At 41.0% G+C, this 27254-nt stretch overlaps 2 protein-coding genes and 11 non-coding genes across 13 annotated transcripts in view; 4 read left to right on the top strand and 9 right to left on the bottom strand.

The window, feature by feature from the left end:
- The window catches only part of LOC141321784 (uncharacterized), a 239803-nt gene extending 224540 nt beyond the window's left edge, over positions 1-15263 (top strand). Inside the window, exons 4-5 of the mRNA XM_073833394.1 lie at positions 13201-13980; positions 15166-15263. Of these exons, the coding sequence (XP_073689495.1) occupies positions 13201-13980; positions 15166-15263 (878 nt within the window). The remainder of the gene's footprint in view (positions 1-13200; positions 13981-15165) is intronic.
- On the bottom strand, positions 2007-2089 carry trnal-cag (transfer RNA leucine (anticodon CAG)). Its single transcript has one exon. It is a non-coding gene; the product is annotated as a tRNA-Leu (tRNA).
- On the top strand, positions 2377-2450 carry trnam-cau (transfer RNA methionine (anticodon CAU)). Its single transcript has one exon. It is a non-coding gene; the product is annotated as a tRNA-Met (tRNA).
- trnal-cag (transfer RNA leucine (anticodon CAG)) lies at positions 3151-3233 on the bottom strand. Its single transcript has one exon. It is a non-coding gene; the product is annotated as a tRNA-Leu (tRNA).
- Positions 4298-4380, bottom strand: trnal-cag (transfer RNA leucine (anticodon CAG)). The gene has a single exon. It is a non-coding gene; the product is annotated as a tRNA-Leu (tRNA).
- On the bottom strand, positions 5436-5518 carry trnal-cag (transfer RNA leucine (anticodon CAG)). The gene has a single exon. It is a non-coding gene; the product is annotated as a tRNA-Leu (tRNA).
- On the top strand, positions 5806-5879 carry trnam-cau (transfer RNA methionine (anticodon CAU)). The gene has a single exon. It is a non-coding gene; the product is annotated as a tRNA-Met (tRNA).
- trnal-cag (transfer RNA leucine (anticodon CAG)) lies at positions 6580-6662 on the bottom strand. Its single transcript has one exon. It is a non-coding gene; the product is annotated as a tRNA-Leu (tRNA).
- trnal-cag (transfer RNA leucine (anticodon CAG)) lies at positions 7727-7809 on the bottom strand. Its single transcript has one exon. It is a non-coding gene; the product is annotated as a tRNA-Leu (tRNA).
- On the top strand, positions 8097-8170 carry trnam-cau (transfer RNA methionine (anticodon CAU)). Its single transcript has one exon. It is a non-coding gene; the product is annotated as a tRNA-Met (tRNA).
- On the bottom strand, positions 8862-8944 carry trnal-cag (transfer RNA leucine (anticodon CAG)). Its single transcript has one exon. It is a non-coding gene; the product is annotated as a tRNA-Leu (tRNA).
- trnal-cag (transfer RNA leucine (anticodon CAG)) lies at positions 10009-10091 on the bottom strand. Its single transcript has one exon. It is a non-coding gene; the product is annotated as a tRNA-Leu (tRNA).
- Positions 15264-18061: 2798 nt separating the features above from the next.
- LOC141340229 (uncharacterized) lies at positions 18062-25386 on the bottom strand. Its single transcript, XM_073845156.1, has 2 exons — positions 25235-25386; positions 18062-20093 (listed from the first exon to the last, which is right to left on the bottom strand). Exons 1-2 carry the CDS (start codon positions 25317-25319, stop codon positions 19300-19302), a joined length of 879 nt encoding a protein of 292 aa, XP_073701257.1. The 5' UTR covers positions 25320-25386; the 3' UTR covers positions 18062-19299.
- Positions 25387-27254: the final 1868 nt, after the last annotated feature.

Genomic DNA, 27254 nt, shown 5'->3' with positions numbered 1-27254 from the left:
GTTGGAATAATTGTAAAATAAAAATAAACTGGCAAATTATTGCTTTTTGTTTTTTACTTTTACTTTTATTTTCATTTTAATTTATTGTTGTTTGAAAACTTATTTAATATTTTATTTTATTTAATATGCATTACTGTATTGTTGGAATAATTGTAAAACAAAAACAAACTGGGAAATTGTTGCTTTTTGATTTCTGTTTTTATTTTCATTTTATTTCCCCTTTTAATTTATTGTTGATTGAAAACTTATTTAATAGTTAATATAATTGTATTTATTTAAAATTCATTACTGTTCTGTTGGCATGATTGTAAATTAAAAAACATATTAATGACTATTTTATTCTAATTACTATCTTTTTTTCAATACAAATAACATATTTGTAAGTGTCTTGAATGAAGGTAACATACAAAACTCCTAATCAGAATAAGTAATATCAATTAAACAAAGAATAATATTATGCTTAATCAGAATAAATAATATTAATACAATAACTACAAAATAATAAGTAATAATAACATCAACAATACCACAGTTCCATTGGCATTCTTTATTTTTCATGGAAGAATTGTACATATGTACATTTTATTAACCTTAAAAATTGCATTTATTTAATGAAATTAACAATATAACAATAACAATACAAAAAGGTGCCTTTATCTGGATTCGAACCCCGGTCTTGGTGAGCGCCTGCAATAGGAAACAGTGTAATATAAATGCGCGATTTTCACGCACAAAGAAACCTGAAAATGTATCGTAGCGTGCATGCTAAGGAAGTAATATGTTCTAACGTCACATTTCACCCTTTCTTTTCGTCATTTTTTCCCTTTCTTCTTCCCTTTCTCCTTTTCTTCCTTCCCCCTTTTCTTCCCTTCTTCCCCGTCTTTGACGGACTATTGTTCCCCAGCTTGAACGCAGCGCCTTAGACCGCTCGGCCATCCTGACACGCTTGCGTGGTGGGAGCTGACCCGTTGCGGCTACACCCAGCTTGTGGTCTGAATCCCTAACGAAATGTTGATTCGATTCAAATATAGCTCCACATGTTCTGCCAAGCGCTGAAGACTGTAGCTGTTATCCGAAGCCAAAGGACAAAGGACAGTTCTGTCGGAAAAGTGGGATTCGAACCCACACCTCCAGAGGAGACTGCGACCTGAACGCAGCTTTTGGATCTACGCCCTGTAGGCAGGCACCGACACGCTAGCGCTTCGCATTTCAGACCGGTCATCCCGCCGGCCTCGTTGGCGCAGTTAGGCAGCGCGTCAGTCTCATAATCTGAAGGTCGTGCCTCACACGGGGCAGCGTGGTGCCTTTTGATAGCTGAGAGCGCTTACACGACAGAGCGGGCTTCTCTGTTCCCGTCCGCCTGCTTGTCTCCTTCGCCTGAGGGAAAAAGGCCACAGCTCATCTGAAGGTTGGACGACACGACATTGCGGGAGAAACTGTGAGTTTCCAGGTAAATTCCCTAAATCCCATCCAGCGACATTGCATTCAGTCCTAGGCCACCCTTTGACATGCAATATAATCGAAATTCAGTGTTCACGCTGGGCTAATGCTGAATGAATGCAGGAATACCATCCCTGTCGTATTCATGTAACATGTGGCGGTGTTCTTGTGAGGTTTTCTTAAGGGTAATATCATGCTGGCATTGGAAATGAAATTCCCTATTAATGGGAAGGCAAGCTTTCGTGAACCTTAAAGCAATGTTGCCTTCATCTTAAGGAAATATTGACTCGATTCTATTACGACTTGACATAGTCTTTCAAGGCATTCTTTAAAAGTGCCTGCAACTTGGTATCGGGGAAGGAGTGACGACGCACAAACGATAAAACGGAGTAATTCTCAAGTTTAACGGAACGCCCGTCGGCGTTACTGCCACTTTATACTAATTCTGACGTCGACTGAAATGTGGTGCTTTGGCAAAGTTAATGCCCTGACACAAGGCAAAGTTGGCAAAGTTACAGCCTTGCGGCTGAAGACCGTAGCTGTTGTCCGTAGCCGAAACTTAAGTCTGTCAGAAGTGGGATTCGAACCCACGCCTCCAGGGGAGACTGCGACCTGAACGCAGCGCCTTAGACCGCTCGGCCATCCTGACACGCTTGCGCGGTGGGAGCTGACCCGTTGCGGCTACACCCAGCTTGTGGTCTGAATCCCTAAAGAAATGTTGATTCGATTCAAATATAGCTCCACATGTTCTGCCAAGCGCTGAAGACTGTAGCTGTTATCCGAAGCCAAAGGACAAAGGACAGTTCTGTCGGAAAAGTGGGATTCGAACCCACACCTCCAGAGGAGACTGCGACCTGAACGCAGCTTTTGGATCTACGCCCTGCAGGCAGGCACCGACACGCTAGCGCTTCGCATTTCAGACCGGTCAACCCGCCGGCCTCGTTGGCGCAGTTAGGCAGCGCGTCAGTCTCATAATCTGAAGGTCGTGAGTTCGAGCCTCACACGGGGCAGCGTGGTGCCTTTTGATAGCTGAGAGCGCTTACACGACAGAGCGGGCTTCTCTGTTCCCGTCCGCCTGCTTGTCTCCTTCGCCTGAGGGAAAAAGGCCACAGCTCATCTGAAGGGTGGACGACACTACATTGCGGGAGAAACTGTGAGTTTCCAGGTAAATTCCCTAAATACCATCCAGCGACATTGCATTCAGTCCTAGGCCACCCTTTGACATGCAGTATAATCGAAATTCAGTGTTCACGCTGGGCTAATGCTGAATGAATGCAGGAATACCATCCCTGTCGTATTCATGTAACATGTGGCGGTGTTCTTGTGAGGTTTTCTTAAGGGTAATATCATGCTGGCATTGGAAATGAAATTCCCTATTAATGGGAAGGCAAGCTTTCGTGAACCTTAAAGCAATGTTGCCTTCATCTTAAGGAAATATTGACTCGATTCTATTACGACTTGACATAGTCTTTCAAGGCATTCTTTAAAAGTGCCTGCAACTTGGTATCGGGGAAGGAGTGACGTCGCACAAACGATAAAACGGAGTAATTCTCAAGTTTAACGGAAGTTACTGCCACTTTATACTAATTCTGACGTCGACTGAAATGTGGTGCTTTGGCAAAGTTAATGCCCTGACACAAGGCAAAGTTGGCAAAGTTACAGCCTTGCGGCTGAAGACCGTAGCTGTTGTCCGTAGCAGAAACTTAAGTCTGTCAGAAGTGGGATTCGAACCCACGCCTCCAGGGGAGACTGCGACCTGAACGCAGCGCCTTAGACCGCTCGGCCATCCTGACACGCTTGCGTGGTGGGAGCTGACCCGTTGCGGCTACACCCAGCTTGTGGTCTGAATCCCTAACGAAATGTTGATTCGATTCAAATATAGCTCCACATGTTCTGCCAAGCGCTGAAGACTGTAGCTGTTATCCGAAGCCAAAGGACAAAGGACAGTTCTGTCGGAAAAGTGGGATTCGAACCCACACCTCCAGAGGAGACTGCGACCTGAACGCAGCTTTTGGATCTACGCCCTGCAGGCAGGCACCGACACGCTAGCGCTTCGCATTTCAGACCGGTCATCCCGCCGGCCTCGTTGGCGCAGTTAGGCAGCGCGTCAGTCTCATAATCTGAAGGTCGTGCCTCACACGGGGCAGCGTGGTGCCTTTTGATAGCTGAGAGCGCTTACACGACAGAGCGGGCTTCTCTGTTCCCGTCCGCCTGCTTGTCTCCTTCGCCTGAGGGAAAAAGGCCACAGCTCATCTGAAGGGTGGACGACACGACATTGCGGGAGAAACTGTGAGTTTCCAGGTAAATTCCCTAAATCCCATCCAGCGACATTGCATTCAGTCCTAAGCCACCCTTTGACATGCAATATAATCGAAATTCAGTGTTCACGCTGGGCTAATGCTGAATGAATGCAGGAATACCATCCCTGTCGTATTCATGTAACATGTGGCGGTGTTCTTGTGAGGTTTTCTTAAGGGTAATATCATGCTGGCATTGGAAATGAAATTCCCTATTAATGGGAAGGCAAGCTTTCGTGAACCTTAAAGCAATGTTGCCTTCATCTTAAGGAAATATTGACTCGATTCTATTACGACTTGACATAGTCTTTCAAGGCATTCTTTAAAAGTGCCTGCAACTTGGTATCGGGGAAGGAGTGACGTCGCACAAACGATAAAACGGAGTAATTCTCAAGTTTAACGGAACGCCCGTCGGCGTTACTGCCACTTTATACTAATTCTGACGTCGACTGAAATGTGGTGCTTTGGCAAAGTTAATGCCCTGACACAAGGCAAAGTTGGCAAAGTTACAGCCTTGCGGCTGAAGACCGTAGCTGTTGTCCGTAGCCGAAACTTAAGTCTGTCAGAAGTGTGATTCAAACCCACGCCTCCAGGGGAGACTGCGACCTGAACGCAGCGCCTTAGACCGCTCGGCCATCCTGACACGCTTGCGTGGTGGGAGCTGACCCGTTGCGGCTACACCCAGCTTGTGGTCTGAATCCCTAACGAAATGTTGATTCGATTCAAATATAGCTCCACATGTTCTGCCAAGCGCTGAAGACTGTAGCTGTTATCCAAAGCCAAAGGACAAAGGACAGTTCTGTCGGAAAAGTGGGATTCGAACCCACACCTCCAGAGGAGACTGCGACCTGAACGCAGCTTTTGGATCTACGCCCTGCAGGCAGGCACCGACACGCTAGCGCTTCGCATTTCAGACCGGTCATCCCGCCGGCCTCGTTGGCGCAGTTAGGCAGCGCGTCAGTCTCATAATCTGAAGGTCGTGCCTCACACGGGGCAGCGTGGTGCCTTTTGATAGCTGAGAGCGCTTACACGACAGAGCGGGCTTCTCTGTTCCCGTCCGCCTGCTTGTCTCCTTCGCCTGAGGGAAAAAGGCCACAGCTCATCTGAAGGGTGGACGACACGACATTGCGGGAGAAACTGTGAGTTTCCAGGTAAATTCCCTAAATCCCATCCAGCGACATTGCATTCAGTCCTAGGCCACCCTTTGACATGCAATATAATCGAAATTCAGTGTTCACGCTGGGCTAATGCTGAATGAATGCAGGAATACCATCCCTGTCGTATTCATGTAACATGTGGCGGTGTTCTTGTGAGGTTTTCTTAAGGGTAATATCATGCTGGCATTGGAAATGAAATTCCCTATTAATGGGAAGGCAAGCTTTCGTGAACCTTAAAGCAATGTTGCCTTCATCTTAAGGAAATATTGACTCGATTCTATTACGACTTGACATAGTCTTTCAAGGCATTCTTTAAAAGTGCCTGCAACTTGGTATCGGGGAAGGAGTGACGACGCACAAACGATAAAACGGAGTAATTCTCAAGTTTAACGGAACGCCCGTCGGCGTTACTGCCACTTTATACTAATTCTGACGTCGACTGAAATGTGGTGCTTTGGCAAAGTTAATGCCCTGACACAAGGCAAAGTTACAGCCTTGCGGCTGAAGACCGTAGCTGTTGTCCGTAGCCGAAAGTTAAGTCTGTCAGAAGTGTGATTCAAACCCACGCCTCCAGGGGAGACTGCGACCTGAACGCAGCGCCTTAGACCGCTCGGCCATCCTGACACGCTTGCGTGGTGGGAGCTGACCCGTTGCGGCTACACCCAGCTTGTGGTCTGAATCCCTAACGAAATGTTGATTCGATTCAAATATAGCTCCACATGTTCTGCCAAGCGCTGAAGACTGTAGCTGTTATCCGAAGCCAAAGGACAAAGGACAGTTCTGTCGGAAAAGTGGGATTCGAACCCACACCTCCAGAGGAGACTGCGACCTGAACGCAGCTTTTGGATCTACGCCCTGCAGGCAGGCACCGACACGCTAGCGCTTCGCATTTCAGACCGGTCATCCCGCCGGCCTCGTTGGCGCAGTTAGGCAGCGCGTCAGTCTCATAATCTGAAGGTCGTGAGTTCGAGCCTCACACGGGGCAGCGTGGTGCCTTTTGATAGCTGAGAGCGCTTACACGACAGAGCGGGCTTCTCTGTTCCCATCCGCCTGCTTGTCTCCTTCGCCTGAGGGAAAAAGGCCACAGCTCATCTGAAGGGTGGACGACACTACATTGCGGGAGAAACTGTGAGTTTCCAGGTAAATTCCCTAAATACCATCCAGCGACATTGCATTCAGTCCTAGGCCACCCTTTGACATGCAGTATAATCGAAATTCAGTGTTCACGCTGGGCTAATGCTGAATGAATGCAGGAATACCATCCCTGTCGTATTCATGTAACATGTGGCGGTGTTCTTGTGAGGTTTTCTTAAGGGTAATATCATGCTGGCATTGGAAATGAAATTCCCTATTAATGGGAAGGCAAGCTTTCGTGAACCTTAAAGCAATGTTGCCTTCATCTTAAGGAAATATTGACTCGATTCTATTACGACTTGACATAGTCTTTCAAGGCATTCTTTAAAAGTGCCTGCAACTTGGTATCGGGGAAGGAGTGACGTCGCACAAACGATAAAACGGAGTAATTCTCAAGTTTAACGGAAGTTACTGCCACTTTATACTAATTCTGACGTCGACTGAAATGTGGTGCTTTGGCAAAGTTAATGCCCTGACACAAGGCAAAGTTGGCAAAGTTACAGCCTTGCGGCTGAAGACCGTAGCTGTTGTCCGTAGCAGAAACTTAAGTCTGTCAGAAGTGGGATTCGAACCCACGCCTCCAGGGGAGACTGCGACCTGAACGCAGCGCCTTAGACCGCTCGGCCATCCTGACACGCTTGCGTGGTGGGAGCTGACCCGTTGCGGCTACACCCAGCTTGTGGTCTGAATCCCTAACGAAATGTTGATTCGATTCAAATATAGCTCCACATGTTCTGCCAAGCGCTGAAGACTGTAGCTGTTATCCGAAGCCAAAGGACAAAGGACAGTTCTGTCGGAAAAGTGGGATTCGAACCCACACCTCCAGAGGAGACTGCGACCTGAACGCAGCTTTTGGATCTACGCCCTGCAGGCAGGCACCGACACGCTAGCGCTTCGCATTTCAGACCGGTCATCCCGCCGGCCTCGTTGGCGCAGTTAGGCAGCGCGTCAGTCTCATAATCTGAAGGTCGTGCCTCACACGGGGCAGCGTGGTGCCTTTTGATAGCTGAGAGCGCTTACACGACAGAGCGGGCTTCTCTGTTCCCGTCCGCCTGCTTGTCTCCTTCGCCTGAGGGAAAAAGGCCACAGCTCATCTGAAGGGTGGACGACACGACATTGCGGGAGAAACTGTGAGTTTCCAGGTAAATTCCCTAAATCCCATCCAGCGACATTGCATTCAGTCCTAAGCCACCCTTTGACATGCAATATAATCGAAATTCAGTGTTCACGCTGGGCTAATGCTGAATGAATGCAGGAATACCATCCCTGTCGTATTCATGTAACATGTGGCGGTGTTCTTGTGAGGTTTTCTTAAGGGTAATATCATGCTGGCATTGGAAATGAAATTCCCTATTAATGGGAAGGCAAGCTTTCGTGAACCTTAAAGCAATGTTGCCTTCATCTTAAGGAAATATTGACTCGATTCTATTACGACTTGACATAGTCTTTCAAGGCATTCTTTAAAAGTGCCTGCAACTTGGTATCGGGGAAGGAGTGACGTCGCACAAACGATAAAACGGAGTAATTCTCAAGTTTAACGGAACGCCCGTCGGCGTTACTGCCACTTTATACTAATTCTGACGTCGACTGAAATGTGGTGCTTTGGCAAAGTTAATGCCCTGACACAAGGCAAAGTTGGCAAAGTTACAGCCTTGCGGCTGAAGACCGTAGCTGTTGTCCGTAGCAGAAACTTAAGTCTGTCAGAAGTGTGATTCAAACCCACGCCTCCAGGGGAGACTGCGACCTGAACGCAGCGCCTTAGACCGCTCGGCCATCCTGACACGCTTGCGTGGTGGGAGCTGACCCGTTGCGGCTACACCCAGCTTGTGGTCTGAATCCCTAACGAAATGTTGATTCGATTCAAATATAGCTCCACATGTTCTGCCAAGCGCTGAAGACTGTAGCTGTTATCCAAAGCCAAAGGACAAAGGACAGTTCTGTCGGAAAAGTGGGATTCGAACCCACACCTCCAGAGGAGACTGCGACCTGAACGCAGCTTTTGGATCTACGCCCTGCAGGCAGGCACCGACACGCTAGCGCTTCGCATTTCAGACCGGTCATCCCGCCGGCCTCGTTGGCGCAGTTAGGCAGCGCGTCAGTCTCATAATCTGAAGGTCGTGAGTTCGAGCCTCACACGGGGCAGCGTGGTGCCTTTTGATAGCTGAGAGCGCTTACACGACAGAGCGGGCTTCTCTGTTCCCGTCCGCCTGCTTGTCTCCTTCGCCTGAGGGAAAAAGGCCACAGCTCATCTGAAGGGTGGACGACACGACATTGCGGGAGAAACTGTGAGTTTCCAGGTAAATTCCCTAAATACCATCCAGCGACATTGCATTCAGTCCTAGGCCACCCTTTGACATGCAATATAATCGAAATTCAGTGTTCACGCTGGGCTAATGCTGAATGAATGCAGGAATACCATCCCTGTCGTATTCATGTAACATGTGGCGGTGTTCTTGTGAGGTTTTCTTAAGGGTAATATCATGCTGGCATTGGAAATGAAATTCCCTATTAATGGGAAGGCAAGCTTTCGTGAACCTTAAAGCAATGTTGCCTTCATCTTAAGGAAATATTGACTCGATTCTATTACGACTTGACATAGTCTTTCAAGGCATTCTTTAAAAGTGCCTGCAACTTGGTATCGGGGAAGGAGTGACATCGCACAAACGATAAAACGGAGTAATTCTCAAGTTTAACGGAAGTTACTGCCACTTTATACTAATTCTGACGTCGACTGAAATGTGGTGCTTTGGCAAAGTTAATGCCCTGACACAAGGCAAAGTTACAGCCTTGCGGCTGAAGACCGTAGCTGTTGTCCGTAGCCGAAACTTAAGTCTGTCAGAAGTGGGATTCGAACCCACGCCTCCAGGGGAGACTGCTACCTGAACGCAGCGCCTTAGACCGCTCGGCCATCCTGACACACTTGCGTGGTGGGAGCTGACCCGTTGCGGCTACACCCAGCTTGTGGTCTGAATCCCTAACGAAATGTTGATTCGATTCAAATATAGCTCCACATGTTCTGCCAAGCGCTGAAGACTGTAGCTGTTATCCGAAGCCAAAGGACAAAGGACAGTTCTGTCGGAAAAGTGGGATTCGAACCCACACCTCCAGAGGAGACTGCGACCTGAACGCAGCTTTTGGATCTACGCCCTGCAGGCAGGCACCGACACGCTAGCGCTTCGCATTTCAGACCGGTCATCCCGCCGGCCTCGTTGGCGCAGTTAGGCAGCGCGTCAGTCTCATAATCTGAAGGTCGTGCCTCACACGGGGCAGCGTGGTGCCTTTTGATAGCTGAGAGCGCTTACACGACAGAGCGGGCTTCTCTGTTCCCGTCCGCCTGCTTGTCTCCTTCGCCTGAGGGAAAAAGGCCACAGCTCATCTGAAGGGTGGACGACACGACATTGCGGGAGAAACTGTGAGTTTCCAGGTAAATTCCCTAAATACCATCCAGCGACATTGCATTCAGTCCTAGGCCACCCTTTGACATGCAATATAATCGAAATTCAGTGTTCACGCTGGGCTAATGCTGAATGAATGCAGGAATACCATCCCTGTCGTATTCATGTAACATGTGGTGGTGTTCTTGTGAGGTTTTCTTAAGGGTAATATCATGCTGGCATTGGAAATGAAATTCCCTATTAATGGGAAGGCAAGCTTTCGTGAACCTTAAAGCAATGTTGCCTTCATCTTAAGGAAATATTGACTCGATTCTATTACGACTTGACATAGTCTTTCAAGGCATTCTTTAAAAGTGCCTGCAACTTGGTATCGGGGAAGGAGTGACGTCGCACAAACGATAAAACGGAGTAATTCTCAAGTTTAACGGAACGCCCGTTGGCGTTACTGCCACTTTATACTAATTCTGACGTCGACTGAAATGTGGTGCTTTGGCAAAATTAATGCCCTGACACAAGGCAAAGTTGGCAAAGTTACAGCCTTGCGGCTGAAGACCGTAGCTGTTGTCCGTAGCCGAAACTTAAGTCTGTCAGAAGTGGGATTCAAACCCACGCCTCCAGGGGAGACTGCGACCTGAACGCAGAGCCTTAGACCGCTCGGCCATCCTGACACGCCTGCGTGGTGGGAGCTGACCCATTGCGGCTACACCTACAGGCAAGGACAGAGAAGCTAGTTCTTCGCTGTTCAGACCGGTCAACCCACCGGCCTCATTGACGCAGTTGGGCAGCGTGTCAGTCTCATAATCTGAAGGATCCCTTCCGCCTGCTTGTCCCTTTTCTCCTGAGTCAAAAGGCCACAGCTCCTCTGGAGGGCGTGCGACATGATGTTTTGTGAGAAACTGTGAGGTTCCAGGTAAATTCCCTGACTCCCACCCAGTCCTAGACCAACCGTTGATATACAGTGTAATCGAAATTCAGTGTTGATGCTGGGCTAATACTGAAAGGAATGCAGTAATAGCATTCATAATCATGTAACATGTGGTCGTGTCCTTGTGAGGCTTTCTTGAGGTTAGTATAATGCTGGCATTCGATGAAATGAAATTACATGTCATTGGGAAGACAAGCTTTCGTAAACCTAAAGGCCCGGACACACCAAGCCTAATAGTCTGTGGCCTTCATCCTGTAGTGCCACAAACTGTAAGCAGACAGAGAATGCACATTTTCTGCTGTCATGCAGGTGGCCCGGATAGCTCAGTCGGTAGAGCATCAGAGTTTTAATCTGAGGGTCCAGGGTGATAAGCTGTCAGTTTGCTGAGGCCTCCCCTCATGACCTGAATTAAGTACATGCAGCGCTGTTTGCTAAAGTAGCATACTTTGCAGGCATCCTATCATATGCACACTGCTGGTATGGATACAGTCAGTTTTGACTGCAAGAGATGAGGTAATTTGATGTCTTTGATTGTTTACGGCACTCCCATTTTCCTGTTTCAGCATAAAAGCGGCATTTTGCTTGTCAGAAATACATGCTCTGTTTTAATGTTACTTTAAATTGGGTTAGAACTAAATGAATGGCAAAGCTCAGCATTTTTTTGGCAACTCCCTTCCGTCACCTCGCATACCCCAGTTTGAGAACAAGTGCTATAGAGTGTCCCACAAAAGTGAGTACACCCCTCACACAAATTTAGTATATTGTCTTAAGGGATAATACTATAGAAATTTAACTTGGATATATTTTATAGTCAGTGTGCAGCTTGTATAGCAGTATAGATTTACTGTCCTATGAAAATAACTCAGCATACTGCCATTATTGTCAAAATAGCTGGCAACAAAAGTGAGTACACCCGAAGTGAACTTGTCAAAACTGTGTCCAAAGTGTCAATATTTTATGTTAGCACCATTGTTATCCAGCACTGCCTTAATCCTGCAAGGCATGGAATTGACCAGAGCTGCACAGGTTGTTGCTGGGATCCTCTTCCATATAATGGCATCACATAGCTGCAGTACATTAGAGACATTGTGCTTCTCTACCTTCCATCTGAGGATGCCCCACAGGGTCCAGGTTCTGCACTTGATGCACAGAACAGTCAAGCAGACAAAAACATAAACATAATGAATAGGACATGTGGCTTTACATGGCTAAACAACATACTGCTGTTATCACTTAGGGTGTACTCACTTTTGTTGCCAGCTATTTTGGCAATAATGGCTGTATTTTTAGAGGACAGTAAATCTATACTGCTATACAAGCTGGACACTGACTACTCTAAAATATATCCAAGTTTCATTTCTATAGTATTATCCCTTGGGAAGATATACTAAAATGGTTGCTGAAATGTAAGAGGTGTACTTACTTTTGTGAGATACTGTATGTTTCTCATCCCCCACCCCATTTTTGTATTATTGTTTGTTGACAATGAAACAGAAAAAGGGGGTTTGGAGCGTTTTGGGATTTTTATGAATGCACAGACAAAAAAAAGTCACAATTATAAATACATTTTAAAATCCAAACACTGGTTAATGGCTGGTAAGCAATATTTTGGCCTGTGCATTTTCTCAGTTCGGTTGCTGTTGGCAAGTGATTTTTTTGTAATCTTGTTTGCTTTCCTCCTGCTTTGTTGTTCATGTCTTACTTTCTTTAGTCGTAAAGAAATGTTTTTTGAGGAAAACATTTCAGGATTTCTCTCCATATAGAGGACTTCTATGGTGCCCCCAAGTTTGAACTTCCAAAATGCAGTTTAAATGTGGCGTCAAAGGGCTTTTAATGATCCCAGCCGAGGAAGAAGTTTATTATCTAGCGAAACGATCAGATATATACTTTTTAATCTCAAATGCTTGTCTTGCTGAGCTAGACAAGACTTTGAGGTTAAAAAGTATATAAATTGTAATTTTTTTTTTTTTTTTTAGAAAATAACATTGTTTGCTAAATAAAACCCTTCTTTCCTTGGCTGCGATCATTTAGAGCCCTTTGAAGCTGCATTTTAGAAGTTCAAACCATATAAATCCTGAATGCTTTACTCAAAAAACATAATTTCCTTACGACTGAAGAAAGAAGGACATGAACATCTTGGATGACAAGTGTGTGAGTACATTATCTGTAAATTTTTGTTCTGAAATGTGCATTTCTCAAATCTCTCACAATTGTGATTTTCATGCTGCCCAAATGTGGTTTACATACATGACACTATTAATCTTAGTTAAAAATTACAGAAGTTTCCCCCAAAATCCCAAGCATACCTTTACGTCTATGTAATGCTGCATTTAAAAAAAAAACTTGATTCCAAGTTTTCAATGAGGAATTAAAACAGTAGTCAAACATCAAACACTTCAAACATCCCCAGTAGAACACATTTTGATGTTTTCACATATCCAAGACTTTCTATAAATGTAAACTGGGGTGTCAAGCTCAGCTCTGCAGAGTTTAACTCCAATTCTAACTGAACACACCTGAATCATGGTCTTCAAGGTTAACTTATTAGAGGTGTGTTGGAGCTTTACTCTGCAGGACTGTGACTCTCCAGAATAAATGCCAGATCTGGGCCATTGTTGCACTCTGTTCTACTGTTGCTTTTAAACAGGGGTTAACTTGTATTTGTCTCTTTTTAGAACTGGTGGTGCCCAGAATGGAGAGTGAAGTACTAGATGAAATGCAAGATGAAGATCAGTATTTTATAACTGGACGAGAATCAATTAGTTGCTCTCAGACAGAAAATACTTCAAGTAAAACTCATTTCACCTGCCAGTATTGTGGAAAGAGTTTCAGTCAACATGGAAACCTTATAGTCCACTTGAGGATTCACACTGGAGAGAAGCCTTTTACCTGCCAACAGTGTGGAAAACATTTCAGTGAACATGGAAATCTTAAAGTCCACATGAGGATTCACACTGGAGAGAAGCCTTTTACCTGCCAACAGTGTGGAAAACATTTCAGTGAACATGGAAATCTTAAAGTCCACATGAGGATTCACACTGGAGAGAAGCCTTTCACCTGCCAAGAGTGTGGAAAATCTTTCCCTAAAAAAGCAGCCCTCAAAAGCCACATGAACGTCCACACAGGTGAAAAGCCCTTCACATGCCCTCTGTGTGGAAAACATTTCAGTCAACAAGGAAGCATTAACAGGCACATGAGAACTCACACTGGAGAGAAGCCGTACCTTTGCAAACTTTGTGGAATAGGTTTTACAACCAAACCAAACCTTGAGTATCACATGAACATTCACACTGGTGAGAAGCCATATGCATGCGATCAGTGTGAAAAGAAGTTCAGTCATAAGGGAACCCTTAAAAAGCACATGGTGGTTCACTCAGGAGCTCCCTCTCTCAGTTTTATATGCCATCAGTGTGGAATGAGTTTCTCAGACAGTGATCATTTTAAAAATCATGTAACATCTCACACTGGAGAGAAGCCGTTCATGTGCAATCACTGTGGAAAAACTTGCTCAAACAAGACAAACCTAAATCTACACATGAGAATTCATACTGGAGAGAAGGATTATATCTGCCCTTATTGTGGAAAGACTTTCAGATTTAGAGGAAACCTTCGGGCTCACATGAGAGTTCACAGTGAAGAAAAACCTTTTAGTTGCCTTTCATGTGGAAAGAGTTTCACACTTAAAGGAAACCTTACCGCTCACATGAGGCTTCACACTGGAGACAGACCTTCTGCAACATAAGTTTCACATATCAGAGAAACCTGAAAGATAATTTGCAAACGCATTCTGGAAACACACTGACAAGTTTAGAAGGAGCAATTTTTAAAATCACTCTGAAGGCGGCGCAATGGAATAATTTTTGTCTATATGTGATTTTGCCATCACATATAGACCTAGAACAGTTATGTATAAACAAGACCGTATTTCTGTTTTTGTACGTAAATAGTTTCAAATAGCTCTGCAGATATAAAATGGCACCAGAAAAAAGTTCTACTTCAAAGATTTTTTGCCTGAAATAGCAAAAATAATTTGAAGGCTGAAATTATTGACTGAAACCGTGACAAATATTAAATATAAATTCTCAAGTGAGTTATGTTGTGTGTACGTAAAAGTTCCTTCTTACTGAACTGTCCACTTGTGCCAAGAAATAGTGGGCTAACAAGTCTGGCATGAATTTCAACAAGTACAGTGGGGCAAATAAGTATTTAATACACTGCCGATTTTTCAAGTTTTCCCATTTACAAATAATGGTAAAATCTGTAATTTTCAATATAGGTACACCTCAACTGTGAGAGACAGAATCTAAAACAAATCCAGTCACATTGTTTAATTTTTAAATAATTAAGTTCCATTTTATTGCATGAAACACGTCTTTGATACACTAGAAAAATAGAACTTAGTATTTGGTTTACAGTTACAGAGGTCAGATGTTTTCTGTAGTTCTTGACCAGGTTTGCACACACTGCAGCGGGGATTTTGTCCCACTCCTCCATACAGGTCTTCTGCAGATCTTTCAGGTTTTGGGACTGTAGCTTGGGCAACAGGCCCTTACTGAGGGAAGGTTGTTGTTGCCCAAAATCTTGTGATACATGGCCCCATCCATCCTCCCCTCAATACGGTGCGGTCGTCCTGTCCACTTTGCAGAAAAACACCCCCAAAGCATGATGTTTCCTCCCCCATGCTTCACAGTTGGGATGGTGTTCTTTGGATTGTACTTATCCTTCTTCTTCCTCCAAACACGGCATGTGGAGTTTATACCAAAGAATTATATTTTGGTCTCATCTGTCCACATGACCTTCTCCCATGCCTACTCCAGGATCATACAGATGGTCTTTGGCAAACTTCAGACGGGCCTGGACATGTGCTGACTTGAACAGGGAGACCTTGCACACGCTGCAGGATTACAATCCATGACGGTGTAGTGTGTTACTAATGGTAACCGATGAGACTGTGGTCCCAGCTCTCTTCAGGTCATTGACCAGGTCCTCCCGTTTAGTTCTAGGGTTTGCATTAGTTGGTCTCTCATAACCATGATGGTTATGGTTTAATGTAATCATTGCTTGACCTGAATCATTGAACTCAATTTAGAGTCAAATCTCTGAGTTATTTTCCATTAAAGGAACTGCAACTCAGAGATAAGTTTCTAAAAGTGTTCAGTCAAGTAACTGTTGTAAATATTTAGTCTCATGAGTCCACAACAAACAATACTCTCCATCTATTGTTAAAATATACTTTGGAAGAATTTCTCACAAATTAAAACTTGTTTGTTTAGACACACACAGACATCAAGAACCAGCGTATGAATCTCAGCAACGGTGACAAATGATGTATTCAGATAAACATATCAACTCTGAACATCACAAAACAAGTTATTAAAAAGTCACATAAAAACAACAAAAACAAATGAAAATAGTAAGAATAAAATAAATTATGAAGACAATTCAGCCCATAATTTATTAATGCCGCAATGCATGATGGGAATCATGGATGAGTTCTGATTGGCTACATAATGTCTTAATAAAACTATTTTTTTTTTTTTTTTTTACATATCTGTCTGACTATATATGCGACTCTCAATTATAGAGTTTATGTAACCAGTGATAAAACCCATGGTCTATTACTTCACAAACATTTCTTGAAAACATGATTGCCTTTAGTCTGGTGTGTCTGGCTGTTATAACACTGCTACAGCAGCCAAACAAAATCTGCTTTTACAAACGTTAAACTCAAGATCCCAACTAATGCAAACACTGACCACTGTAATGGTTTCCTAAAAAATGTGATTTTCTCATTTGGTGATTCTGCTTATTAACATCAGGTGTCTTCAATAATGATCAATCATCACTTAATTAATCACTAATTATATCATTAACTTTAACTTCTGTTCAATAAAAACCATTAATTCAAGTTAAAAATTTGTATTTAGATCATGTTTAGTGAATGTAATCCGTTCATGTTAAATGAAAACAAATTTTTCAAGTTGGTTTAATATCATCCATTGTTGTTAAGATAATGTGGTGGAATCACATGGAAACACTGTCCATGATTAAATCATGTTCAACCAAAGTGCTATTTTTTTGAGTGAGCAGTATGTTGTTTAACCATGAAAAGCTACATGTCCTATTCATCATGTTTCTGTTTTTGTCTGCTTGACAGGACAATACAAAGTTGTGTATCTTGTACTAGAGCAGGTAAAAGTACCTCATGGCAGAACTCTCTGAGAATTACAGAATTAGAAATGTTGCTCTCCACAAAGATGGCCAAGGCTATTAAAGGTTCAGTAACACCCTGAAACCAAGTTACACTACACTGGTCAGGGTCATACAGAGGTTTTCAAAGATGGGTTTCATTCGGAACATGCCTTGCAAGGGTAGATCAACGAAGCTGAGCACTCGTTCTGTGCGTCAGGTGCAGAACTTGGCTTCAAAAAACAGATGCATGAGTGCTGCCAGCATTGCATTAAAGGTTGCAGAAGTAGAAAGTCAGCTTGTCAGTGCTCACACAATATACATAGGCGTCGTCCCAGAAGGAAGCCTCATCTGAAGCTGGCTCACAAGAAAGCCCACAAAGAGTTTGTTGAAGACAACCTGTCCAAGAGCATAAATTACTAGAACCATGTCCTGTTTTCTGATGAGACTAAGATGAACTTGTTTGGCTCAGATGGTGTCCAGCATGTGTGGCGATGACCTGGTGAGGAGTACCAAGAAAATTGTGTCTTGCCTACAGTCAAGCATAGTGGTGGTGCATCATGGTCTGGGGTGATGGGGTGGCCAAGTATGTCTCCAGACCTGAACCCTACTAAGCAGCTGAGGGGCATCCTCAAGCAGAAAGTGGACAAGCACCATATGTCTGCCAAATGCCTAAATGTAAATGTAAATGTCTAATGTCCAGCAGCTCTGGTCAATTCCACGCCCAGGATGATTAAGGCACTGCCATATAACAATGGTGCTAACACAAAATATTGACACTTTGGACAAGTTTACTTAAGGTGTACTCACTTGCCAGCTATTTTAACAATAATGGTTGTATGTTAATTTTCAATCTATACTGCTATACAAGCTGTGCATAGACTACTCTAAAATATAATAAATATTCATTTCTATAGTATTGTCCCTTGAGAAGATATACTAAAATGGTGGCTGAAATGTGAGGTGTGTACTCATTTTTGTGACATACTGTATATTACTAATATTTAAAATGTACATTATACTAATACTACTACCATTGACAAATTAATAAAACTTAGGCACAGTCACAATATTTCTTTCAGGTTTTAATTTGAATACTAAATCCCCATTACTTGCCAAATTTAATTAATTAAATGATTAATTAATTTTATGCCTTTATTTGATAAATAGAAAAATGTAAATACACAATGCAGAATTTCTGAGGAAAAAAACAAACAAAACAAACCCATTGTAAGAGTAAATGAAAGCCATTTGTATGCATTCAAAGAATTAGAATTATTTAATTAACCAAGAAAAAAGTACAACATTTCATAGGGCTCTAAACATGTAATTTTTGTTAAACCTTTAATAAATTAATGTTAAATAGTATAGATTTTCATGATTTTAATTAATTAGACATATATTTTTTTATTGATACAATTTTATTTAACCATAAAAAAATTTAAAAGCAGTCCATAAAAAATTTAACAGAAAAAAAAAACAATTTTGAAAAAAAAAAAAAAAAAAAACTTTCATAGGGCCAACTGAACAAACATACAGTCACAGGACATTTAACACAACATTAGGAAAACAAATACTACATTCACTACTACATTCATTCTCAAAAAGCATAACTCTGAATCGCATTATCACACTTTTTTTCTTTGTCCAAACTCTGAGCAATTTCCCTCCAGCAATTATTGCACATTTGGCTGCCTTTATATTGTTTTAAAGAAGGATTGTGCTGGTACGAGACGCGACAAACTTCTTCAAATGTGCCAAAAGTATAATATAGGCTTAAAGGTTTAGTTCACCCAAAAATTAAAATTCTGTCATTAATTACTCACCCTCATATTGTTTTAAACCTGTAAGACTTTCTTTCATCTTTGGAACACATTTTAAGATATATTTTAAGATGTCTCAGACTCTCCCATAGACAGTAAGGGTACTACCACGTTAAAAGCCCAGAAAAGTACCAAGACGATCGACAAAGTAGTTCATGGGAAATCAGTGGTTCAACTGTAATTTTAGGAAGCTACGAGAATAATTTTTTGTGCAAATAAAACTAAAATAAAGACTTTATTCCACATTTTCGTCTCTAATGCATCACTTGTCGATGCACTTTCACAAGTATACTCAGACACATTCGTGTGGTGCCACTGATGCAAATCATTAGATTTCAATAGCTTTTATACAGCATGAGTCTCTCCACATGTAACATGTTCCTCATCATAATGCTGGATCTGGGTCAGTGCTGGTGCTGCCACGCGCATCGTGGGACTCTCATCAACTTGCATCCACAAGTGACGCAGTAGAGATGAAAATATTAGAATAAAGTTTTTGTACAATTACAGTTGGACCATTGATGTCACATGGACTACTAAGTACTTTTCTGTGTCTTGATCGTGGTAGAACCCTTGCTGTTTATGGGAGAGTCAGAGACCTCTCGGATTTCATCAGCAGTATTTTAAATTGTGTTTTGAAGATGAACGAAGGTCTTTGTTTTTGGGTGAACTAACCCTTTAAGGCTTCTATCTTGTGTTAATTCTAATGAGGCAGTCATGGCCTAAGATGGTAAGAGAGTTGGGCTTGTAACCTGAAGGTCGTTGTTCGATTCCCACACCGGCAGGAATTGAAGGTGGGGATTGTGAACGAACAGCACTCTTTACACTTTCAATACCATGACTGAGGTGCCCTTGGATGAGTTCAATTTTGAGTATGTGTCAACTATTTCCACAGTTTGCAGGTGTAAGGCTTCTCTCCAGTATGGATTCTCATGTGGGTTATAAGGGCTCCTTTTTGATTGAAACTATTTCTACAGTTTGCAGGTGTAAGGCTTTTCTCCAGTGTGAATTCTCATGTCTGTTAAGGCTTCCTTTCTGAGTGAAACTTAGTCCACATTGAGGGCAGGTGTAAGGTTTCTCTCCAGTGTGAATTTTCATGTGGGCTTCAAGATTTCTCTTTAGGGAGAAACTCTTTCCACAATGTTGGCAGGTGTAAGGCTTGACTCCGTTATGGATTCTCATGTGGGTTATAAGGGCTCCTTTTTGATTGTAACTATTTCCACACAGTTTGCAGGTGTAAGGCTTTTCTCCGGTGTGAATTCTCATGTGCCTGCTAAGGGTTCCATTTTGAGTGAAACTTAGTCCACATTGAGAGCAGGTGTAAGGTTTCTCTCCAGTGTGAATTCTGTTGTGCCTATTAAGAGTTCCTCTTCTTGTGAAACGTTTTGCACATTGTTGGCAGCTAAAATCTCTCCTTCCAGTGTGAGCGCTCATGTGGGCTTTGAGGTTTCTCTGTTGAGAGAAATTCTTTCCACACTGATGGCAGGTGTAAGGCTTCTCTCCAGTGTGAATTCTTAAATGGATTTCAAGGCTTTCTTTATTTGTGAAAATTGTTCCACACTGTTGGCAGATGAAATTACTTCTAGATCCTTTCTTTTGAGCTCTCTTTTGTGTATTCTCTTTAGTTTGTGAGCAACCAAACACATTTTCTCCAGTGAAATCATGTTTCTTGTACTGATATTTGTCTTCTATTTCATTTAGTTCTTCACTTTCCTCTTTCAGCAGCATCAGGTCTAAAGCAGAAAGAGACCAATACAAGTTAATCCCCTGCTCTACAAGTTTTGCATGTCTCTTATTTAACACACCTGTCTAATGGTTAGAGAGTCGGGCTTGTAACCCGAAGGTCGCTGGTTTGATTCTCGCACCAGCAGGAATTGAAGGTGGGGATTTTTAACGAACAGTGCTCTTTCTACCATCTATATACCTTTTTCCTGAACACAGAAGTAAGTCCGACTCTTAACTGAAAGAATGCTTTGCATTTCCGGTCTGCATTGTTTCTAGTCAAATTAGGGTATATTCCAAGCTAATAAACTAATGTTAAACCTATTAAAATGTTTTTAAAAAGCACATGGCTCCATAGCGCCATCACTTGGCAATGTTGCAATGACCGTCATTTGTCAGTGCCTCACTTTAATGAGTGTGTAGACGACACGAAGCAGCGGAAGGTAGCTACATTAAAAACACATGGACGCTATTTGAATGGGTTCCTATGGAAACCGGAACAGAAAAGCATTCAATCTGACGTTAGAATTCGTAATGGCGGCGCTCATCGTTTTCTCAGGAAAAAGGTCTATACCATGACTGAGGTGCCCTTAAATAAGGCACCGGAAACCTAATTGTGTTTGTTCACTTCTCACTGCTGTGTGTGTGCACTTGGATGGGTTAAATGCAGAGCACCAATTTCGAGTATGGGTCACCGTATTTTTGATTTTTGTTTTTGGGTGAACTAAGTCTTGAATATCTGACTGTTAGCACTGTGCTTATGTAAATGAAGCCATCTTATCAAACATAAGTATAGAGTAGAGATGCACCAATTGACTGGCTAGTGATCGAAATCGGCCAATTTTTTGCATGATCGGCCCGGATCGTGACCGTAGTCAAAATATTATGTGGGGGAACAACCACAAAAACGTTCGGAACAACAAACCTAACAAGACACTTAAAACACCATCACTCAGCTGAATCAGGCACGTGCAGAGGGGGGGGCGGAGGGTGCTCGAGCACCTGCCCTTTTTGCTCAGATGCCCAAAGTGCCCTTCTGTCAAAGGTCTCCTATTTTTTATTTTTTTAATGTAATGCAGGGCTCGCAAAATTGCTAGCCCAACGTTCCGGGGCTATTGTGTTTTCCAGTCGGGCTACCAGAATGTTACACCGGCTGCCCGACGGGCTATCGTAAAGTAGAGGGCACCTGCAGGTCCTTAAAAACTCCTCAATTTAGTTGTATCAAATTTAAGGCCATAAAAAGTGTTAAATATGTTAAATAGTATAAGAAAATACTTAATTATAATTTAGGAAGTCGTACATTTGGGGACGGAAAGATGAGAATCGCGATAGGGCTGGATTAAACTTCAAAAGGCAATGATGTCATTGAATAAATATGCACAATGTAGGTTTCAAAGTCAAAACGCGGCACTGATGTCTTTATATGAATGTTTCTGAAGGGAACCGACTGTCCTCAGAAACATGTCGTTGTCATTTTCATTTATTGCCTGATAAAACAGCATTAATGCTGATTTGTATACAGCCGTTACTAGGGAAACCTTAATACTTCAGCGCTCTTAAAGCGCCCCCTTGTGACAGAGAATGACTTTTTCTTTTCCACATTTTTTCAGCTCTTTATGGTCAAATTATTGCAATTATCGACCTACGTTGTTATGCAACAAACACAGAGTTGTGTGAAAGAAGTTATTGTGCCTTCTAAAAATCTAAACAAATAAGACAGTAATATTTATGTTTTAAATAAATATAATAAATTATATACTCGATTTATCCCTTGTAATGGTATAAAGGCTGAAATTCCATTGTATAAGATATTTTGTTTTGTTTTGTGTGAAGCTGTATCTGAATTATAAATCATGCCATTTTATGCCTTCTACCGTACATTGTCAAATCCTACTCATACTGTTCATTTTACTTCTGCGGCTCTTAAAAAGGGTCACAAACTGCCTTAAATTGATATTTAAAGTGACCACTCAGAGTTTAATATAACAGCTGTTCTTTATTATTGTGTTTAACAGAGAGAAGAAAATCTTTAGGTTTGACAATTTAATACACAACAATTTCTAATCAAAATGAATAGGTCCAAGGAAAATATTTTTATCTTTTAAACATTAAAATGGTCTTTTATGTTCCGTTTATTTCTCAAAACTGCTTCACAGCATTGGCTGCTAGAGGCCACTGTAATAATACATTTATGTGACCCTGGTCCACAAAACCAGTCTTAAGTAGCACAGGAATATTTGTAGCAATAGCCAAAAATACATTGTATGGGTCAAAATTATATATTTTCTTTTATGCCAAAAATCATTAGGATATTAAGTAAAGATCATGTTCCATGAAGATTTTTTTTTTTTAATTTCCTACCATAAATATACCATAAACTAGTAATATGTATTGCTGAGAACTTCATTTGGACAACTTTTAAGGCGATTTTCTCAATATTTAGATTGTTTTACACCCTCAGCTTCCAGGTTTTCAAATAGTTGTATCACAGATAAACATTGTCCTATAACAAACCATACATCAATGAAAAGCTTATTTACTCAATTTTGAAGTTTTGACTGGTTTTGTGGTCTATGGTCACATATCAGCAAGGAATGTGTCACAATATACAGTACAGTATTGCTGTACTGATGTTTTGAGCACAGCCCTATTTATGGAGCCCCTTTTATAGTGAAAAAAATATTACTGATTCTGTTGTTTAAAAAAAAAAAAAAAAAAAAGTTTGAGTCCTGAAACGCAATTAAAACTTCAAATAATGCATAATTTGTCTTATTAATGACATTGTTACTTGTTACATAAGTAACTGGATGCCTACAATGAGGTGATGGACCCGAGGGGCTCTTTAATGCCTTCTTTCAGATGCCCTTTTTATACTTTGAGCACCTGCCCCTTTAAAGGTCTCTGCACGGCCCTGAGCTGAATATGCATCTCTCTTAGCTAACACACCTGATTCAGATAACCAACTCATTAGAAGTGAGCTCCGTGAATGAACTTTGTTCCGATTGACATGGTCCCTGAATAGTGTACATTGCTACCTACTCCCTGAGCAGGGGAAATCAGTTGAAGTTTACTACACTTGAACATTCGTTCACATATTTGCGATACGTCACCGCATTCAGCGTCTTCACACACAGCTTCAAATTAAACATACTGTATATGCTCACTTCAATCTAATAGTTCACAGTGAGCGTATATGTTCCATTTGAAGGTCATTAAAACGTGCGAGCCGTGAATTTTCATCTGTGTGTGAAGACGCTGTATGCATTGGTGTATAGCGCAAATATGTGAATGAACGCTCCAAAGTGTAGTACCGCTGGATTAACTTGTGACAAGGCAGAAATGCTTCTCTTTATAAAGAAAAATGTGCCATTAATGCTCAAGTAATAGCATTTAGTACTAGCATTGTTATTTCTACCTGTTTAAAGACACAGTGGTCTTTTTGTTATTATAGTTATTGTTGTGAGACGATCCTGTAAATAATGTTTAAAAAATTCTTCCATAACAAAATTCATTGAAGAAAAGTACATTTTTTGTTAGTTATATTTTATTTCTAACTGAAGAAAATATTTTTGTATATGCTTTGATTACAGTTTTTTTTTTTTTTTTTTTAATGAATTGGCAATGAATTTTTTTAATCTGAATCGGCAAGTCACACTTACTGAAAAATCAGAATCGGCCATGAAAGTTGGAGTGGATGCAGTCAGTTTGGACCACAAAATATTAGTTAACTTGATGTCATTTGACAGTTTACTCACATGTAATGGTTTTTATACTAAAAGTAAATTTGGCTGGTCAGAAGTACTTGCTTAGTTTTTATGTTACTTAAAAAATGTGGGGTACAGTTAATCAAATGCCAAAGCACAGCATTTTGTACACATACCTCTTCCATCACCTCACAGTTTATACCGTTCTCGTGGTAAAATACAGTACCTTCTTTACAACAATGCTCCACTATGATGCTCCTGATCAGTGGTCATCAATTTATTCACCTGATTATATTGACATTATTGGAGTTATTTTCTTTATTTCCTCTCTTTATCTATTTATTTGATATATTTTGTTCTATCTTCTTTCCTGACTGAGTGAGTGTGTCCCAGCACTGGGGTTGCATGAGTTAATGCACTCTCAGGGATGGGTTGCGGCAGGAAGGGGATCCGGTGTAAAACGTGCTAAATCGGCTGTGCGGATCACTCCGTTGTGGTGACCCCTGATAAAAAAGGGAGCGAGCCGAAAGAGAGAAAGAGAGAGTTCTATGTTCTTTTTCCCTTTTTTTTTTTTCCCCCTTTTTAAAAAAAAAAAAAACTACTTTATACAAGATATAGAGGTGTACAACTTAGACATTACAATCGTACACCTCACATAAATACATCTAAATTTAACCTGAATGTTTGTATTTTTGTTTTGGCTTTATATTTACAGTGCTTCTTTTTGTGCTTTATATTTACAGCATTTACAGTTTTTTCTTATTTTGTACAGTTTTTCTGTATGTCCTACATTGTCTTGTTCTTAAAATAACAACCAAAAATAGATATTTCAGTAAAAATAAATGATACTTACTAGAAGAATTGCAGGAATAAGTATCATGTGTTTCATTTGTATAGTCTCAGTGAGCTTTTATGAGGTTTCACGTATGCGCAGTAAGGCGAATTTAACGTTTCCTGACATTTCAGTGTGGATGCGAAACTTTTGGAAAATGCTTGAAAACGCTAGTGTGGACAGAGAAATTTTTTTAACAAACACTTTTCAGTTGTATGCAGATTAATTTAGATGTAGCTTTAATATCCAGTGGCTGTTTTATTTGCTTACCAAATAGCTTTAAATGAACAAATGCAGACAGCATGCAGTAGCCAAATTATGATTACTCACATTTCAAGGTTTGTTTTAAGTACTTAGAAGTCGATATTGGGTTTAATTTTACAAAATAAACTAATTTTCAAACATTGTTTAGGCTAATTTCATATTATTGTTACTAAAGTACATGATGCCATAATAAATGCAGTGTGAAAGCTGGATATTCTCAGCTGCACTTGAAGGCAGTTGTTAGTATCTGTCATGTGATCTCAACACTTTTGTCAAATGTCAAAACATTTCTACACACGTGTGACATTATTCATAAATATCATTCATTTCAGCTCTGAGATTGAAAACCAACCTGTTTGTTCCTCAGTATCTTCATGTTTGACTCTGAATTCTTCTTCAATCTTCATGTCTTCACTCTCCTCTTTAATAAACACCATCTTTATAATTGTGTGTCACATGGATCTCTGTTGATTCTCCAGGGTTTTTTCTGTGTGTTTGTACACTTTGTCCTGTTTAAGATGAGAATAATTAATAGAAATAAAACTCAATGCAATCTCTGGGTGCGTCTCAATCAGCTCCTAATTCAGTAGTCAGTGCCTTAGTAAGACAGTCAAAGTGAGAGTTAATAGACTTGATTATAAATATATACAAATTACACAGCCGTTCATATTTTGGCAGGCTATTTTTTATTTATATTCAGTATTCAATTATTTGTACATCATATCTAATAAATTTCACTCTCATGAAATCATTCTCGGTTGTGATTCACTCGTTTGTGTTTGTTGTTGTCGTTTGTAGTCCGTGTGCCGCTGAATCGAATCACTGAATCATTTCACAAATGATTTGATTCAAATGATTCGGATTCTCAGTTTCTTTCATCACTTCTTATCATCACACGATTGATTCATGATATAGAGAGCGAAATGAGACGCACATTCTCTGTTACTAAAGGCTAATGCTTTATTTACCTAACACAGGGCTGCCAACTCACGCAATTGACACTTTTCACACGCTCTCACGCCACACATCCATTTTCTCACGCAGTCAAAAGCACCCTCAGTTAAAACTTTAATAAGAAAGATATTTGCTAAACAGATTTGGTAAAGGCTCCAGGGCGTATTTGTGTTTGTGCTCTAGAAATCGCCAAAAGACAACGTGTTTTCGTAGCGCTGAGCAATGTAGCCAATCACAGACATATCTGTTGATCTTGAACACCTGTGATTGGCCATTGCATTATGAATTCACTCACCTCTAAACACCAGGTTTTCCCCCCAGTCCTCTCCACGTAGGCCTACATCTCGGAGACGTCTATTTGATGTCTGCATTTACATCTGCAAGACGTAGTTTGCTCATCTGCAAGACATCTATTGGACGTTTCCTATCAGATGTCAAATAGACGTCTATTAGATGTCTTTAAGATGTTTATGAATTTGAATGTATGTAAAACTGACATCTTACAGATGTCTGCCAGATGTTTGTATTCAGCAGATGCTCTCCAGATAAAGAGATCTTTAACAGACATCTTGCAGATGTATATGTGCTATCTGTAAATAAGCAGTTCATTGATTATAAAGGGAATTTTACGATTAACTGAAGTGTCACGTTTTTAGTGATTATCAAGAAAGGGCTGTTGCGCACTCCTAGGCCACTACATATAATCCGTTCAGAATTTGAATATAAGTTTTGTTTTTTCGTCCGGCTAAGGAAGCAAGAAGCAAAGTTTCAGGAGTGATAAATCCCTCATGAATGAAGGATTCATTTTTGAATGGGAGAAAAATATAAGTTCTCAGAACAGCAGACTAATAGATTAACATAAAAATATTAGAATTTTCATGTCAAAATATATTTTTTAAATGTGATTGCAATTATTGATAAAAGTATAATGACTAAATCTTGCAATTCTTTGACTGTACATTGCTATTCTTGTTGTGGTAAAAAGTTAACAGTTTTGCAGCACTGCAACAGTTATTTTACATCATTTTATAATAAAAACACAGTATAACTTTTTTTTGCTTGTATCATGATTAAAATGGCAGATATGGCAAAAAAAGTTTTAGGTCATGCTTGCAAGTGTAGAAATGATGACAAAGTATTGTAATTTCCCTACTGTAGAATAAGGTAAAATAACATACCTGTGAAATACTCATTTTCATTTATTTTGCTGAATTGTTTTCCAATATTACTGTCGTAAGAATAATAATATAAAATTATTATTATCATTATATTCTAATTTGTTTGGTTTCTAAATATACCAGTGTGAGTATATTTATACTGAGAACTAAAAAGAGGATTGATCCCCTTTAAACCTCAAGATCTGAGCTTTTTTCTTTGCTTAGTTTGCACACTGAAACTGTATTGGAGCTCTTAATTGT

This window comes from Garra rufa, chromosome 1, assembly GCF_049309525.1.
Source record: "Garra rufa chromosome 1, GarRuf1.0, whole genome shotgun sequence".
In the NCBI taxonomy this organism is placed as follows: Eukaryota; Metazoa; Chordata; class Actinopteri; order Cypriniformes; family Cyprinidae; genus Garra; species Garra rufa.
The sequence above is the reverse complement of the archived record's forward strand: the minus strand, read 5'-3'. Positions and strand labels throughout refer to the sequence as shown.